This window comes from Amblyomma americanum, chromosome 5, assembly GCF_052857255.1.
Source record: "Amblyomma americanum isolate KBUSLIRL-KWMA chromosome 5, ASM5285725v1, whole genome shotgun sequence".
NCBI classification, from domain to species: Eukaryota; Metazoa; Arthropoda; class Arachnida; order Ixodida; family Ixodidae; genus Amblyomma; species Amblyomma americanum.
In genome coordinates this window covers 198815239-198834268 of record NC_135501.1, presented here as the reverse complement: position 1 = coordinate 198834268, position 19030 = coordinate 198815239, and the positions used below count along the sequence as shown (strand labels likewise).

Here is a 19030-nt window from a genome sequence, read left to right as displayed (position 1 = left end):
GCGTCGATGTCCGCGAAAGGGTGCGACCCGCATTCGACCGTAGAGATGCTTTAACGCTGTCGCGTCGTACTCTTCAGGTAAACTTAAGCGTCCCACAAGTTTGTTTGTTTTTTTTTTTTGTCGATCTGGGGCTTTAATGCCGTGCGCCACTTCCGGCGAGCTGCAAGTATCTCAAAATGATCTTGTAGTTGCGACAAAGCAAGAGCTGAAGTAAACTAGGATTGTTGATAACCGCACAGCTTTCCGCATTTCGGAATCGGCCTTCTTTGTCCCTGGCCTTGGATGGCAACGTGTGGTGACTGCGCGGTGTTTTTTCCTGTTATGATCTGCCGCAGAAGCGGCATCACGAACCAACTATTCTCATAAATGGACTGCGTTTTAGAGTCGGTCCAAGTTTAGCTGAACCCAGACTCCCAGGGTGGCTCTGCTCACTCTTCATCTTCAGATGAAAGATACCTCTAAGATTAAACTCGCCAAGTTTGGCCTGGCGAGCAATGTATAATCGGAAATAAAGGTGACTTTGACAGGTACATCAGCTGCAACTAAAACTCATAGCTTTATCGTCCGTTTGGTAACGGAGTGGATTCCAAGAGAAGGCAATCATAACAGGGGGCGGCGGAAGGTTAGATGGGTAGATGAGATTAAGAAGTTTGCAATGATACGGTGGCCGCAGCTGGCAAAGAACAGGATTAATTTGGAGAGACGTGGGAGAGGATTTTGCCCTGCAGTGGGCGTAGTCAGACTGATGATGATGATGGATCGAGACAATAATTTGAAGATAAAATTTGAAATCACGTGCCGTAATGTGTAGTAATAAAATTGTCGCAATAGCGGATTCTTCTGCACCACCATGCAGGATCTCCGACACCCACGGAATGGTCAAGGGCTTCACCTACTGCATGTTTTTCATCGTAGCTGTTGGAGTGGCCGCGTTCATCTCGGTTGCGGCTTTGGAAATCGGTGAGAGCAATTATAAGAGTAAACGGTGACCCTATTTGCGTGTTAATAATCATCTTTAGAATATTTTTCTGCCGTTGACACATAACAAGTGAAGCTAAGGTTCTCTTGGCACTCACTTGAGAAAATGGCTGCCTTGTTCATCAATGGAGCCTATCCGTATGCACAGATAAGACCACCTACGAAGTCCTTCGCTGTTTCTTTACCAAATAGTTCGTTCATATGAGTGCTTTGGACTTTGAATATTGATGGGGCGTTCAATATTACGCATGCACTACTAATTGCGCGCGAGATGCCAATAGACACCTTTAGCGTACCGTGTTACCTTTACCGTTACCGAAGTACCGGAAGCTTGCGCACCGCCGCTGAGCATGCGTTGATTGGTCCCGATGCTGCAGGCGCATGCGCAGCTGCTGGGTACCTGGCGCCATCTGGCGCCGCCACGGTGATTTACACATGCGCATTGGCTGCGCGCGGGCTCCCGGTACTCCCGTACTGGTAAAGGTTACACGGTACGCTGAAGATGTCTAGTGACACGTCGTAGTTGGTGCGGAGAGGGTCTGCTGCCAAGAACGACTGTGCTTGACTGTGCGCGAATCCATGAGATAATCTTCAAGCCAGGGACGTCATAAATCCAAAAGTCTATTCTGCGAATACTTCTGAATACAAAGGCGGAACTTTCAGAGGAGATGATCAAATCCTCAACTAACGTTGGGATGGCGGGAACAAAACAATAGAATCGCAAAGCGTTTTTTTTTTGTAGGTTGAAAGTGAAACAAAAAATCAATCAAGCCTGTGATGAGACACACACGGGATGCCGTTTATTTGTAGATTTTTTTTTTGCGAAAGTGGCACTGCAGCTCCAAGAAAAAAAAACTATCTGCAAGACAGCATGTTCCGAAGCTTATGTTTCTTCTGTGTCGGGCTGGTTCCATGTAGGTGAAAGTTCGGGTGAGGGCACTGAGGTCGAGGCCATCGGGGGCAGCGGAATAGGTATGTATGCTTCTGCGTGTGCGTCCACAGGCGGGAAATGGACCATTCGAATAGTCCGTACTTTCAGATCAACTCGCGAAAGACTAATTACGACGCCTATTAGACCAATGCCGTTTTTCATCTTAATGCACTTTTTTTCTCGAATTTGTAGGTAATAGAAAGAGCCTTGAAGACAAATGCGGCAGGTATAGAAAATCCACACAGCGCAAAGTAGAAGTGCTCGACATTTTTAGTGCACTAATCGAATCATGCTAATACCTGGTGTCTTCCGGTTAATTGCCTTAGTTTTATTGTGGATTCCTGATGTGCAGCTCCTCCCCTAAGAATGTTTTTAGAGAGAAAATTTATCTCGCTTGTTTTTTCAAGTATAATTTGGAGGCGAGTACTTTAATTGTATGCGCTCCCCAAGTTAAAACCTGCACACGGCATGTAGTATCGAACCTTGGCCTGGAACTGCTTGCCTTTTTGGGCATACTCAGTGGGTGTGACACCTTGTCGATCTTTTACAGACACGAGATCTGCGGTAAGGACTGCCAAGAAAGAAAGGGTCACCCGTCGGAGTACTACCAAAAAGTCTGGTGGAGATTCAACTATCACGGAAGACGGAACCCTGGTTGCTATGAAATTGATAAACGCTTCCCTCAATTGGGACTACCCGCCATGTGATGATTTCTATAAATTCGTCTGCAGCAGGCTCTCACAACGCGACTCCACGTGGATGGTGAGTTCATATTCCCCCGCTTCCTCTGGTAAATGCTAGCGTCCTAAGCAATGACTGCCGGCCGGAGTGACATCAGCGTACCCTAGCTTAAACCACGCCCCACATATCGCACTTTAAACGTATACGTCGCAAAAACTGACAAAACATCACTCAGTTCAACGTGATCGAATTTATTTTATTGAGAATTGTTCACGTCCGACGTGAACTAAATTAAACACTCCCAGTCGATCGGTTGGCTGTTTTCTCCTTTATATCTCCAGTCTAGGACGCCGTGCGCTGAGCAGCAGGTGCTCTTCTGTATGCAATAGTCGAACTGTACCTGGTCATGATCCTCCTTTTCTGAATATATTCGAGGGGTGCGCATTAGAACGTGATTCCTATTCTGTCGTAGGAGGAGAGTAAGCCAATTATTCCTTCTGTTTTTCAAATACGTACAGGGTTAGTCAAAAGTTTCCAGGCCACAGGGTCTGCTTTTCTTCGGTATATCCTGGCAGTTAAGGTATGATTTGATTTATGGGTTCTTAACGTCGCAAAGTGATTCAGGCTATGAGGGGCGCCGTAGTGAAGGGCTCCGGAAATTTCGACCACCTGGGGTTCTTTAACGTGCACTGACATCGCACAGCACACGGGCCTCTAGAATTTCGCCTACATCGAAATTCGACCGCCGCGGCCAGAATCGAGCCGTCGTCTTGGCACTTAAGATATGCCGATAAAGCTATCAACAAGGTCAGAACTATGCTTCTTTTACACTAAAAAGTTATGAGCTTCGCGGGTGTCGTAGCTGCCTGATAATACTACTCAAAAGCAAAGCCTGTGGCCCGGGAACTTTTGACCGACCCTGCACTCATACACCCTGTGCCCCGCCGCGGTACACTGGCTGAGTGGTCACCGCTCTCGCCTACCGAGTCCGAGGACACGGGTTCAATCCCGCCAGCGGTGGCTGGTTTTCGATGGACACGACACTCAAGGCGCCTTCTTTCCTATGCGCTGTCAGTGCAAGTTAAAAAAAAAAGCCAAGGTGGTCTAATTTAATCCCCAAACCTCAACGACGGTGTCCCTCAAAGCCGATGTGTTGCTTCAGGACATTAAAGTCCACCTACCGCCACGTGCACTGCTGTTGAAGAGAGAATACGAAAGCCGGTCTCCCAATAAAAAGCGCACGTCTTTTAAGTGTATTACTGCACGAATTTAGATCAGTTAAAAAGGTTTACAAAATCTAACCTACACTAGCCCGCGATCTGAACGTATCGAAAATAGCGCCATCATGCCTGACGCGTGTCCGAAGAGAAATCGACTGTCGATATCACTGCTTCCTCCTCTCTCGTACCAGCAAACCGAGGGCACTCACATCACCATCAAGTCCATGCTCTCCTCAACCAAGGTGCCACCAACAGGCCAGACAGCCGCGCAAAAAGCGGCCGGCTTGTTCCAAGCATGTGTCCGCCTGGGATCCGGCGCAAGCAAAGGGGAGGTACGGGTTTCTGTTCGGGGGAATCACGATTCCAACTGGCCCCACTCTTCAAAGAGAGCACGGCACGCGGGAAATGACAAGAGTGGACACACGCGGCGCTCACTTTCACCTGCATGTGTTTCAGACGATACACAAGGCACTGAAAGGTAGTACCGCCTGTCCACTCTTCTCACTAGCCACCCTTCTCACTGGTTTGAGCGCCCGCTTCGCATGAGGGTGGTGCGGGGTTCGATCCCCAGTGCCACCCGATACGCACCGGTGATACAACGGCTAAAAGCTTTGCCTTGGCCTGGTGCTCAGCTTCATTAGGGCAAAATGCTTGGAAAAGGGGTCTTTGACCCCACCTTTAGAAGAAGAAAAATACGTTGTGCCGTGGCGCTTATGCCCATGCGCCATAAGAAATCATCATCATCATCTCACTGCCCGCGTCCTTTGCGCTGTTGAAGATATGAAGAAACAACTACCCGCACCAATACCCTTGTTACCGTATTCGTCATGGACAAGTACCCCTTTAACTTCTCAGTCTGAAAACTAGTTTCGTAGCAGGATTACTGCTGCGGAGAAATTGACCCGATGACCTATACATATGGGACGTCGTAAAACTTTGTGAAGTCCTAAACTCCTGACAGAATTATTAGAAATTTGGTGCCACCGCAGCTTTGATTTCGAAAAAAAAATTCTCGCCTTATTTTGGGGCAGTTCATTCCTGTCGTAGCCAAAATAGTCTACCTTAGGAACCGATGCGAATGCAATTTGTTTTCTAGGTAAGAATTTGCGGCTTGATGGAATGAACAGGCTACACGAAACTACAGTATACTTATTTGCTGAAATAAAGATTTCTAATTTCCTGCTGTTTATTTAAAGCTTAAGATTTTTGTCTCACAAAGTCATCGCCTTCTCAAGCTAGGCTTTGCGTGATCATGCTGGCGATGATATTTATCTACGCATTTCAAACAAAACGAAATGCGAAAGCGCCCAGGTGCTGTGCAACATCAGGCCATACTAAAGAAGCCAAGGCAGGCAAAGTACATCTCAGGTTTGTCCTGTGGCGCGTGCGAAAGCCCAGACGCAGCTCCTCAATGTAAAACCTTAACTACCTTGCCATATCTGTTATGCTATACCCTCTTGGTAACCGCTTGTTTATGGACTTATTCTCCTATCTTCCTTGCAGGTGGAATCGCTAATGCGTTTCTTGTCCATGCTTGGCCTCGAAATATCGAGCATGACCCCAGACCCGAACTTTGACATCACGCAACGGATAGTGCGTCTGTCCCTGGAATACGGCTTCCCGACATACGTAAAGTTTGGATACTTCAAGGTGCCCCGAACCTCTCGAAAGACATTGGAAGTACGTACCCTACTGCACTGACATGCGATCAGACAGACGGCTCGGATTTGAAATTCCACAGTTACCTTTATTCATGTCCCATGCGGTCGCTTCAAAGACAGTGAACTGTGGGTAATGTTGCAGTCACCTTATATATCTAAACTAATCTAAACTAAATTAATGAAGAAGCACTCCCGTTTGAGGCTGTTCTCGCTACGCTAGAAAGGACTTTTTTTTTCTTTTTGTCCAGAAGCTTTCTCATAACTCTACCGCATTTCTTATCACTGCGCTAAAGTTCAGTGGTCGCGGTTGGAGTCCCAGCAGGCTGTCGATATCTTATCGAAGGTAGTGACATGGGCATGATATTATCCTAATTTCTGGAGCTTGTTTCCTTGGTACGTAACATTACACCTTCAAAGAAGTAAAAAAAGATTCCTTTAGAAGGCTTTCGAAAAGGCGTTAGTTCGTTGAAATATCAAACTTCGTGCTATCTCCTTTTGGTAACTGAGCTATGAAGTTTTTAGCCTGTTCAGAACACTTTCACGATATCGACTAAGATTGCCCCGTGTTTCTTGTCAATAAAACCAGGGATCGTTTATCAGGCGATTCCCTGTATACCCTCAGTAGCAGGGCTACAGTTAGTTCTGCCTATGGGGTGTTGCGCTGCGTGTTTCTTGGTTTTCAAGCCTACCGGAGCGTGTAAAACGAGCTCTTGGGCGAGTTGGTTCATCATCATCAAAACGTTTATTTCCACCGAAATGAAACTCCTTTTTGGACCCCCCGGCACGCAGGCCTAAGGGAGCCCTACTTAGGAGCCTCGCAAACTAAGGTCTGGTGAAGACACATTGTCGCTTCACGGCCTCAGCCGCCAGGCGGATGGCTTAATTGTCGCTGCTTAGCGGGGTCCTCGCTCCGCAGCAAGGTCTCCCAGGCTTCTCTATCTTCTATCTTTTGCTCGGCGCCCGGGCTTCCAGCACATTCCCATATGACATGGTCGAGAGTGCCCCTCTCCCCGCACGTTATACAATATTGGTATTTCTCCTCTTTGGAGATTGTGATGTATACCCAGAAGGGGCTTATATGATTCCCCCTTGCAATCTTCTCCACGCAATTGCCTCCTCTGTTGCGAGGGAACGGTCGGGCGGCGGATAGACCCTCCTGCTCAGCTTATAATGTTCCGTGATCTCGTGGTATGAAATTAGGCCATCTTTCATGTCTATGCGAGAGGGCTGCTCTGCGGCCGCCCGGTGATAGAGAGCTCGGGCAAGCTCGTGTGCAGCCTCATTTCCTGCAATAGACTCATGCGCTGGGATCCATATTATCTCTATGTTACGTTCTATCGGCCTCGCCTCGAGAACGTGTTTGGCCTCTTCCGAGATTCTTCCTTTCGCGAAGTTTCTTACTGCAGTTTTGCTGTCACTTAAAATCGTCGTGGCCTTGGTACCGACGCAAGCGAGCGCTATCGCCAACTCTTCCGCCGCACTGGCATCTCTTGTGCGGCTCGAAGCCGCTACCGTTGGTACTCCTGCCCCGTCGACCACAGCGGATACAGCCGCCCCGTGCTGTCCGCACGCCGCGTCTACGTACGCCACCTGGTCTGCCGGTCGCTCCTTCAGCTTCCTCTCGTAGGCCTTAGCCCTATGTTCTCGCCTTTCCTTGTTATACACGGGGTGCATGTTCCGCGGCATAGGTGGGACGCATATCTTGGCCCTGATTCCTGCCGGGATGTTTACCATCTTGTGCGTGCTACTTTCTGGCCGGATTCCTACCCATTCGAGTATTGTCCTGCCCGTTTCAGACTGGCCGAGCCGTTCTAATTGGGATATTCTCACCCCCTCTGCCAGCTCAACCCATCTGTTGTGTACCCCCATTTTTTCAAGCCGCGCCGTCGACGTAGATGTCGGGAGTCCCAGAGCTCGCTTGGCGCATTTCCTCAATATTCTGTCTACCTTCTCTATTTCTGCCTTGTTCATGTTTAGGTACGGCGTCGCGTAGCAGATCCGACTTATTACGTACGCCTGTGACATTCTCAGGAGATTCCTTTCTTTTAGTCCTCGCCCTTTTACCGCTATCCTCCTGAATATGCCTACCACTTGGTCTGCATATGTGGCTAATTTCTTTATGGTATTGGTGTTGTTGCCTTTCTTGTTGATAAACATGCATAGGATCTTCATTTCCTCGACCCTGGGCACCTCCAGGCCTCCCACCATCACTTTAATTTCTACGTCTCTCTTGTTCCTGCTGTCGCTATTGTACACGAAGAGCTCCGACTTCTGCGGTGAGCACGCCAGGCCTCTTTCGGCCGCGTACTTCACCACTACGTCTGCTGCCCTTTGCAGACTCCACTCAATTTCCGCGTCGCTTCCGTTATTCATCCACATGTTTATGTCGTCCGCGTACATGCTGAATTTTAGATCAGGGATCTTGTTCCGCATGGCCGGGAGACCTCTCATCGCTATGTTGAATAAGAAGGGGGACAGTACGGCGCCTTGCGGGGTACCTTTGCTGCCCAGCCTTATGCTGGGCGACTCTGCGTCGTGGAATTTAATCACCGCCTTCCTCCCTTGGAGAAAGTCCTTGATGTACTCGTATGTTCTCTTGCCCACGTTTACCTCCTCCAGACCTCTGAGCACCGCCTCGTGTCGGACGTTGTCGAAGGCCTTCGTGAGGTCAAGACCTAGGATCACCTTGGCATCTAATCCTTTCTTGTCTACAATGTCATGTTTGAGTCTGAGCATTACATCCTGCGTGCTGAGCTTAGGTCTAAAGCCCACCATCTCGTGCGGCCATAGGTTTCCATCTTCCATGTATCTCGTTAACCTCGTTTGCACTACGTGCTCCATGAGTTTCCCCACGCACGACGTTAGCGAGATCGGTCTTAGGGTTTCCAAGTTTGGTTCTTTTCCCGGCTTGGGGATGAGAACAACCTCTGCCTGCTTCCATTCCTCTGGCAATTTACCTTCCGTCCATACTTTGTTCATGTACCGCGCAATTGCATCTATCGAGTCGCCGTCTAGATTCCTGAGCATGACATTGGATATTTTATCCGGGCCAGGGGCCGAGTGAGTTTTTAGCTCAGCGATAGCTGCTCTGATCTCCGCTACCGTAATGTCCGCGTCTAGATCTTCATTTTCCGCTCCTCCATATTCTGCCTGTCGTACTTCTGTCGCGTCCCCTATGTAAATGTCCCTGAGCCTGTCCATCAGCTGTTTGTCCGTCCCCTGGAAAGCGTGTCTCGCTTTCACTTGGTTAGTGCTCGCTGCCTGTTTAGATTTTCCCGGGTCGAGGAGATGCCTCAATATAATCCACGTCTTTGCTAGGCTCATGCCCCTTTCCATTTCGTCGCACCTGCCGTACCAATTTTGCTCGTTTAGTTTAATAGCATACGTTTCCATTTCCTTGGTGTGTCTGGCTAACGAACGCCTTAGATTTCTGTTCCATTTTTGAGACTTAAGTTTCTTCTCGAGCCTTTCCTTCGCCTTCCACATGCTCATTAGCTTGCTATCCATTATCTCCGGGGCATCCTCCCCTTCGGCTACTGCTTCCGCGTCCCTGGCATCTTCCCTCAGCTGTTTTGCCCAGTCTCCTATGTCTCCAATTTCCTTAGCTTTGTGGCTTCTGCGAATCTCCCGGAATTTGTCCCACTCCACTATTCTCGCCTGTTTGAGTTTCCGTAGCTTGACTCATTCTCCCAGCTTCGTAGCTACGATGAAGTGGTCACTACCCAGATTTTCTCTAGTGTTTGCCCATTCTACCCTGCCTGCATTTTTACTGAAGGTGAGGTCCGGCGCGGTGTCTCTACTTACACTGCTACCTACTCTAGTGGGCGCACATGGGTCGGTATGCAAAGTAAGTCCGAGATTTTGGGACTCCTCAAGGAGATGTCTGCCCTTCGGATCTTGCCTCGCGTACCCCCATTCCTGGTGTGCCGCGTTAAAGTCCCCCACGATCACCAACGGGCTCTGGCCGGCCAGTTTGATGGCTTTTCTAAATATCGTTCCGAATTTCATTTTCTTCTGCTTCGGGTTGCTATAGATGTTAAGCAGAAATATGCTTTTTGCTCTCTTGCGTCCCGTAATCATTTCTAGCAATACCGCTTCTATGTCCCCCGTTCTCACTTCGTGCTGTAGGGTTGCTATATTCCTTTTCACCAGCGTGGCCACTCTGCATTTTTCACCCCTATCGCTATAGAAACTTTGGTATCCGGCCAGTTTTACCTGATTTCCCCCAGTTTCCTGCAGCGCTATAGCAATTGGTTTGTCTTCTACATGTTGCACGTGCTGCTGTAATAGCGCTCGCTTCCGTCGGCACCCTCGGCAATTCCATTGCCAAATGGTGGCGTTCTCTTTCTTACTTTGATTCCTGTCCATTGTTGGCAAAAACTACACTCTCCATATTCGCCATCCTCTCAGTGAGGCCGTTTAATGCCGCTAGGATCTTGTCCATTGAACCCTTAATGTCCCCTAGAGCGTTTAACCTTACATTCACTTCCTGCATCTGCGTTTCCAGCCTATCAATTTTGCTTCCAAATTTACCCGTTAGCTTCCTCTCCAGCGTCACAAGGGGGTCGGTCTCGGCCGCCTTTCGCTTTATGGAAGTGGGTCTAACCACCTCCGTATCCATTTTCTCGTCTGCTTCTTCTATCTCCGGTTTCGCCGCCGGCAATTTTTGTGCTGCCGCTTGCGTGGGAGGCGCCACCGACGTCGGCTTATTGTTTACTAATTCTGCTATCATTTTCCTCAGCTCCGCAATTTCCGTTCCTTGCCTCTTTAATTCTGCCTCTTGTTTCCCTATCTTCGCTTTCAACTCTGCATTTTCCTTCCTCAGCGCTACTGGTTCTGGGTTAGCCTGGGTGACCTTGCTCGCGAAGCTTACCGCTTTCTCGGGCCCCGTCTTGGGTAGTCTCGGGTCCTCCCTGGACGGCAGGCTCGGGAACTCCTTCTTGTCCGTGAGTCTCGCCCCGGACTCGGATCTCGAGGGCGTCCCGGATCTGGACCTTCCCTTGGGCCCGTCCTTGGCCTGCGCTGCTCCGTCTTTCCCATCTTCTCGTCTAGTTGCGTCTTTCGTCGCCACGAACGGCTTCCTATACATCTTCCTACACTTGCTGTCGCCCAGCATGTGGGCTCCCCCGCACAGCTGGCATACGGGGATGCACGTGTGTCCCTGCTCCGGATTCTCCTTGCCGCAGCCTCGGCACTTCAGTTTTTTCGGGTCTGGGCATACATCAGCTCTGTGTCCCAGTAGGCCGCATGTCACGCACACTTCTAGCTTCTTCTTGTACAACCAGCATTTCTTGAAAGATCCAAGACACTTCACCCGCCAAGGCACCTCGCTTCCCTCGAAGAGAATCAGCAGGGAGCCGGAGTCCCCGAGTCTCCGTACGCCCAATATCGGCGGGTTCGCGTCACAGTCCAATGTTTCCCTGATTAGCTCCATACTCATGCTCATAGGAATTCCGTGTATGACTCCCTTGCCCGCGCCGTCCGGCATCGGTGCATGGTTGTTTACTTCCACCGTCTTCCCTCTGATTGTCAGTTTCTTGGCGTCTTGGTACTTCACAGCCCTGTCCTCACATGCTGATGCAACGAAGATGGTTTGTTGTGTCATGTTTATCGAGACCACGTCTTCCTTCATAAGCACCTTCGGATCCACCCCTGCTTCTTGCGCTAGTGCGTTCGCAACTTCAAATTCTTGCACGTTCCCCCACGTCGCCGTTATGCCGCCGCTCGGTCTGAGGAGCAGCTTTATAGCGCCTTTTGGTAGGTCTATTATTTTCTTTTCCACCGCTTTCTCCGCCAGCTTCTTCCCTAGTTTGGGCTTGAATTTTCCTAGGCTAGGTTGCTGCTGCGCATTTCTATTGCCGCCATCTTCATCCGGCATATACCTTTTGCCTTCTCGTTTAAACCAGCCGGTTTGAAAACCTGACTTTTCCGCTTCATCTTCTGGCGCCGTCATCTCGACGCAATCCTCCTCTCGTGCCTTCTCATCAATTGCCACCTCGGCCAGCTCCGGTATCTTGCGTGCGTCGGGGAGTCTCCGACCACGGTGCGATGGTTGGTCGAACGCTAGGCTTAGCGCTCGGCTCCTACGAGGCCGCACAGAAATGGCGATGAAAGCATAAAAACGGGCCTACCATCAAAAACTTGTATCCCTTCGAAGCTCCGTTGCTCCGGCAAACGGCTCTTGAAGTCTCAGAGTCCTCCGCCTTCAATATCTTCCGTAGTCGATCAAGTTCGCGGGAGCTCATGCGGAGCACAAACCACCCGCGTTCCAGATCCACGAAAATTCGGGCGAGTTGGTTACTTGTCTTAGGCATAGTATAGCAGCGCAAAAAAACACGCACAAGAGAAGAATAGACACCGAGAGACACTCACAGACGCTGCACTCACAACTGATCTTATTCCAAGCTATCAAAGTGAATAATATATAGGAAGGCTTCCAAAAGCTCAGAGGTAAAGACCAGACCGCACGTGAGCTTTCGGAAGCCTTCCATATAAAGAAAAGGGGAAGTGTTAATAATAATAATTGGTTTTTGGTGGAAAGGAAATGGCACAGTATCTGTCTCAAATATCGTTGGACACCTGAACCGCGCCGTAAGGGAAGGGATAAAGGAGGGAGTGAAAGAAGAGAGGAACAAATAGGTCCGTAGTGGAGGGCTCCGGAATAATTTCGACCACCTGGGGATCTTTAACGTGCACTGACATCGCACAGCACACGGGCGCCTTGGCGTTTTTCCTCCATAAAAACGCAGCCGCCGCGGTCGGGTTCGAACCCGGGAACTCCGGATCAGTAGACGAGCGCCCTAACCACTGAGCCACCGCGGCGGGGCAGGGAAGTGATTGTATTAGTGATACGTCGATTATGCTGTATAGTTCGGAACGTGCACTTTTTTTTTTTGCTACAAGATAAGATGTATGATCAGGATGTTGTAATGGCACGCCTTCTTTCTTTCTTTCTTTCTTAACGCGCATGCGCGACGCAGCCTATAGATTCCACTTCGATAGCTTGGAATAAAATCAGTTGTGAGTGCAGCGTCTGTGCGTGTCTCTCGGTGTCTATTCTTCTCTTGTGTATGTTTTTTTTTTTCGCTGCGACTATGCCTAAGACTGTAGCGTGAGGAGAGAGTGAGATACAAAAATGTAAACTTTAACCGGCACCGCCGCTCTGCCACAGATGAGCATCAACACGGAGGACGAGGAATGGATACTGACGCGGCACAAGTATAACAGCGACGAGCAGTTGCTGGAATCCTACTCGAACGATCTGGACATCTATGCCAACAGCCTGGACTCTACGGCACTCGCCAGACGCATCATCCACGCTGAAGTGATCGGTGCGTAGCGCTATGGTGGTATTTTTTTTAAATTTGAAGTTGATTTGAATCTATAAATGTACACAAGAGGGGAGCACAAACAAAATTTCAAAAGAATTAGGCTTGAATATAAGCCTGTACACCCTACAGAAATGGCACTTTATTTAATGTAACAAATAAGGAGCTACAGTAACGGATAGGCGAAGTGAAACCCGTTATTAAACGTTGCAATAGAAAAATGCATACCGGTGAAGAAAAAAAAGATGCTATAGAATACAGGAAGAGATGAATCGACAGGTTATCTATAGTACAAAATAATTCAAATGAAAGTATATTACCTTTCGTAATGAATATGTTATAAGTGTAGCAGTAAAAAGTGGCTAAGCAATCTATGGATTGAGTGTATGTAACAGTAACACAAATATTTTATATAAAAATGCACAATAAGGCCATTAAGAATTACATAGGTTTCTATTAAGTTTTAATCAGTTTAATAAAAAAGGCTATGTGTGGCGCGACATTTGATTACCGTAGTTAGTGCGTGCGTTCGGAACGCACCATGTTTCTGTGTTACGTGGGTCGTACATTCTAAGCAGAAAGGAGTGGAATGAGGGTAAGCTGTCATCTAGTTTACTCCCTTCTTACTCCCTCATATAGGCGTATTCGTGTTTAGAGTGTAGCTGTTAGAATTCGTTGTCAGTACAGATAATTGCTAAAAAAATCACGGCCGTTTTTTCGCAGTAATGAAACGCTCGGAGTAAAATACTATGATATGAGGTGGGGACCGGTTGTAAGGGAAGGGCGCTGGAGAGAGGCTGCATATCTGCATCATGTGAAGAATTAGTAATAGCGCGCGCTGCTTTCTAATGCAATAAATAAACGATTTGTGATGTCAGACGTTCTGCCAGTAATGCAGATCAGAAAGGAAGGGCGAACTAAACACATAGTTTCTTCACGCTGAACGGAAGGAAAAATTGAAGAATTGAAGTTTCGTTATTACTCCCAGTTTGTTAGCAACTAGTGGGGATGGGTTCAAGCTGAGACAAATGAATTAAGGTGCGGTGATTTAGTATAAGCCACAAATCACGCGCCAGCTACCAACACGCCCGCTTTGCTATTCGCGAGGATAAGGGCATCATTTTGCTGACGTCACCTGGCCAATTTTTAGGTGTTTATTTCCTGTAATCACAGGAGGGATCGAAAATAAATTACAGTAAATAAATGGAATACATGAGAATGAAATGATGACGCAATGACAACAAATAAATGAAGATAAGGGGAACTTTACTATACTAAAGTTCTACAAGGCATCATGAACGACATAAAAGCGCCCACTACAAAGGGCCTTCGGTTTGGGTTTTCTGACGTCCTGATAGCTGCTAAGTTCCACTGATCAAGGATTTGAGCGCTTTTTTAATGTGTTTTAGCTGGATTCTAATAGTTCACCTGTTGAACGTAAGATATTTATTTTCGGAAAAGGGCTTTTTCATAAGCGTTTTTCTCTACAGCGACTACATGCCACGGCTGCTGGCGTGTTCAAGAAGGGTCGTTTGTGTTCAAGTTCTGTTTACATTTTTGCTGTTTTCTGCGCCGTGTTTAGTTTTGTGTGAATTGTTTTATTTATTTCGTTTTTGCTGCGCTCCAGTCCAAGAGTCCATGCCAGCTCTCCGGACGTCCTCAATATTGCCTATTTGGACGACGGTTGGAGATCTCGGGCGCTTCACAATAGGTACCATTTCTGAAGGTGCGTTGCACTCTTTTATGAACACTGGATTATAAATGCATGGTTTTGACATACTCATTCGGAACACTAAGCTCTACGGCTCTATCGTAACGGCGCCTTAAATACTGGAGATGTAGCTACAGCTGCACAAAGTACGTCGCGTTGAACTCCACCAGGGGACGCGCAACACGAAGTAATTGTGCCCGCCCCTATAGAAAAGGTCTATAGACAGTCTATAGACTTCTTATACACTCTACTACCTTCCTATAGATATTTATTTTTGTCTTCTCTTAGTTTATAGACTGTCTGTAGGCAAGTCTACTAAATGTGTATGATCATAAATCTATAGATTGTCTATATGCTGTCTATAGGATTTGTGTTGCCTATGGACTGTTCTCTAGAGTTCGTCTATAGAGACTATAGACTTTATAGACAGAAGTTTGTGGACAGTATATATAGACTGTCTAATGAAGTTTTTGTAAGGGCGCGATCTCAAAATATAAGGAGATCACTAATGGGTAACTGAGAGGACGGCGATTTAGCTAGAGCCACTAATCAGTAGATTAGAGAGGCGAGAGATATGTATGAGCCATGGATTTCGGTATCGATAATAAAGGCATGATTTATTAGTTCGTTGAACGTGCCCGAGCCCTGCCTCATCGCCCAGCCTTGGAGCATGAATGCCGCCACACGGTTGTCTGTCCCGGCACTTAATTCTTCATTTCGCGCTGACCAATCACGGTAGAATTCAGTGGCGCGTGGAAGAGCGGCGTGCTTTTGATTTATTCAGCGAAGAAAACTGTGGCGTGCCCTATTCAAGTTCGAGCCAGTTATTCCACAACTAAAAGAAATCTTGACAATAAATTCTATTCAATTCTAATAATTTTGAGCGTGCCCTATTTGATTCGTTCAGGGAATCAAGTAGGAGGATATTCGATTCGCTATTCGCCCCCTTTCGAATATTCGAGCACTCCTACTGTCTGAACTGAGCTCAATTCTTAGGCTTTATCTAAAAGAAGCCAGATTCTTATTTAGCCATCACAGCAAAACAACGAATTTCTTTTAAGTTGTGTGGCATTAAGATGGCCGTAAAGCAGCAATCTCTTCCAGTCATCCTGTATGAGGGGCGTTCCTCGGGTCATCAATGGCAAGAAAGTGAACAACTTAAGAGTAAATTTAAACATTTGTTTTTCTAAACTGACATACTCACTAGCACACTCTGCTGCGGACAAATTTTTTCAAACTCAAGACAAATGTTGATATTATGGTCACGATTTCATGGCGCTATGCTGAATTTCCCTCCCTTCTGAACATTTCCTAAATATAGGGGCAGCGGTCTAAGTATTCTTCCTTGAGCCCTGCATTTCATAATCACGGGGTTCGTGCGAATCGGTTCGTTACGGTGTCTGAACCCTTGCAAAGCAGGGAGAAATCGATACGAATAATAATAATAATAATAATAATAATAATAATAATAATAATAATAATAATAATAATAATTGGCTTTTTGGGGAAAGGAAATGGCGCAGTTTCTCTCATATATCGTTGGACACCTGAACCGCGCCGTAAGGAAAAGGACAAAGAAAAGAGTGAAAGAAGAAAGGAAGAGAGAGGTGCAGTAGTGGAGGGCTCCGGAATAATTTCGACCACCTTGGCATCTTTAACATGCACTGACATCGCACAGCACGCGGTCGATACGAATCGGCCGAAACGATTTTCGCGATGACATCTCCCATTCTCTTTTGCCAGTGCGCCTTAACTTGGCTAAACCTGGAATTCAGCGAAAAGCAAGCACGCTTGCTAAGCGTCTGTGGCTCGTCCATGGCAGCTCCGCTACACGCTCGCGACAGCCGTTCTATATAGTATGCCCACACGACCACGTGGCTATGGCGTCGTATCACATATGGTCTTACGTTATGACACCCCTATCGGATGTCATCACGTGGCTTCACATCACCCCATCGGATGATCTTAAGGTCAAAGGTCAACCCAAAGGTCATCCAATGTCAAAGGTAAACTAAAGATCATGGGTCAAGGTCACTGGTCAAAGGTTCGACACCATAACCACTACCACACATGGTCATACACGGCTAACGTGGTTGGGCTGAAGGTCGTTCAAGGTCATTCTCCGGCCTACGCGATGACTGCGTTACCTAGCGTTGTGAAGCTTCTCGCTTCAAAATAATTGTTCTAACCATTGCTTCCTCTCTAGAACACTGGGAATACCTCATCACGCAGTACACGGGGTCCGCGTTCAAAGCAAGAGACACGGTGTCCATTCGGGACAACGCCACGGGACTAGCGGAGCTTCTAATGGACGACGCCCGGCTGCGACGCGATGACTCTCGGCTGCTGGTGGCATGGACCCTGTTGCACAAGCTTCTACCTTTCGCTGACGAGCAGAAGATGACCTCGCTGGCTACGGAGAAATATGGGCGTCAGCAAAAAGCCGTCACCGATTTCTGCTACGACGCAGTCTCCGATGTCATGGCTCTGGCCGCCTCTCAGCAATACTTCAGCCAATGTGCGTACCACTCGCTACACTTTGGCCAAAAATTCGTTGGAGGCACATATATATCCCTTACCTACGGGAAGGCGAAAGCCGTTTGCAATTTTTACACAAATTATAGATCTTTCGGTAATCATAAGGTCACATGACCTATAGTGGCGATGTAATGGACGGACGGTCACCGCGAGTTACAGCCATCAAAGGCTATAGCCTTAATATATCCCTTCGGAAAGCATAATCAATTTTAGTGTACAGTGAGCGTGTTGCTGTTGTGCGCTAATTCCTTGAATTTGGGTTAGTGCTATAGTTGAAGTGCCGCGTCCGGGCGGCCTCGTTTGCATTTGAGGCGGCGTTAGTGAGGGCTGTGCAACCCTTTACACTATAATCGTTGATCCAGAACATTCCAAAACAAATATACATGATACACTGATACAGTGCATCATGAGATATTCATGATAGATTGTTTTTTTACATGCCTTTGTTCGTCGGGATTAGTGAAGTCAGTTGTTTGACCTTGACAGTTTGTACTAACAGATTTAGGTATCGTTTTACTAAGAACTGTTACATGTATTTTTGCATTTACGCCCCTTACTCAATGCCTCCCAGGAGTCCTGTAAGGTACTCGTAAATAAATAAACAGACCGGAAGCTTTTGTGGCCGACACATGCAAGTGCCGTGATTAATAATAGCGCTTGTAGTAGCCTCAAAAGTGTAGTGTACACGGGAATTGTACTAAGGTGAAGTCTGTTGATGTGAGGTGACGTTTTCATTGTCATTATCCCCGCTGCGGAATTTGCATACCCTGCGAGGACTTACTGATTGGGAGGCGGCATTTATCTCTTATGCAGATAATGGCGAACTGGCCCTCCAGAAGTAGTCAGTTTTTACAATAACTTTGCTAGCCCTAGAAACAGCAAATACAGGGTCGCTCAGTATGGAAGAGAACATGGGAGCTCGTTGCTGCCGAAAACCGGACAATGGGAGGCACCAGGCGCATGCGCGGGATGAGCAGCCTGCAGTGTTTAATGCGAGTACGCCTTTGGAGTCTATTCTCGCTGACTCTAAGCGGCAGGGCTTCGCGAACTGCGATGGCCACGTGCTCCCGTGTTCCCTGTCATACTGAGCGACCCTGTGGATAAAGCGAAACATTTTTTACCACGTGCCAGCTCACTTTTCTCAGCAACTAACAGAGCATCCTCCTAAAAGTGTTCATAAAAAATGTCTCCGAGCCACAAAAGTAAATGTTACATGCGTGTTCTTTTACGAGCTGTTGAAGTAAATATGCTTATTTGCGCCTGTTTATTAGTTAGTGCAGCAAATAAATAAAGGGACAGCTTTTGCAGAAGTTCCTGATGAGGAGACAAAAATTTCCAATCAACCAAATTATTTCTCTTTAAAGAATCAGGGTGTGTGAAAACATATTACTGCCCGGCGATTACTAACGTAACCTCAAAACGGTCGTTAACCTCAAAAGGATAGTTATTCTTTCGTATATGCTTCAAACTTTTGAGGGCTGCACCACGTTCCTGAGATGCAACCAGTTTACCATCATCGCAATTCTAATAAGATGGCGATCACGTTTTCATCTCGCAGCTTGCACGATTGCATCCAATCGATTGTCGCTTTTTGGCTCATATGATCATACGACTATTGGTTCATTTGCTTTTGCCTCTTAATGCGGCTAATGATTGTGTGCAGTAGCAGTTTAGGGCTACTTAATTCTGGTTTCTCTATTCATACGAGAAGAACATGACTGTTGGCTGACGGGCAGTGACGTCATCAGTTATGTCACCGGAGCGGGTAAATCCCATTGGCTTGATGGAAGTGACGTCACTATAGACAAGGTTCGTATGTGTGAAGCCTGCGCCTGCCGTCTGTGGCAGGTGGGGGGGAGGAGGTATACCGGATGAGTTGGGGAAGAGCAAACTGAAGCTCGCAAGCCCTAGTAGTCACTTCCGGTCAGGGCAGCAGCAACTTCGAATGCGGTGGAGTTGCCAGTAGATAATAGAATTAATGA

The 19030-nt window shown here is 47.5% G+C and overlaps 1 protein-coding gene across 1 annotated transcript in view; it reads left to right on the top strand.

The window, feature by feature from the left end:
- Positions 1-875: 875 nt before the first annotated feature.
- LOC144134508 (neprilysin-1-like) overlaps positions 876-19030 on the top strand; it is a 29713-nt gene continuing 11558 nt past the window's right edge. Inside the window, exons 1-8 of the mRNA XM_077667416.1 lie at positions 876-960; positions 1897-1950; positions 2460-2671; positions 4002-4142; positions 5314-5490; positions 12643-12802; positions 14427-14525; positions 16717-17028. Of these exons, the coding sequence (XP_077523542.1) occupies positions 876-960; positions 1897-1950; positions 2460-2671; positions 4002-4142; positions 5314-5490; positions 12643-12802; positions 14427-14525; positions 16717-17028 (1240 nt within the window). The remainder of the gene's footprint in view (positions 961-1896; positions 1951-2459; positions 2672-4001; positions 4143-5313; positions 5491-12642; positions 12803-14426; positions 14526-16716; positions 17029-19030) is intronic.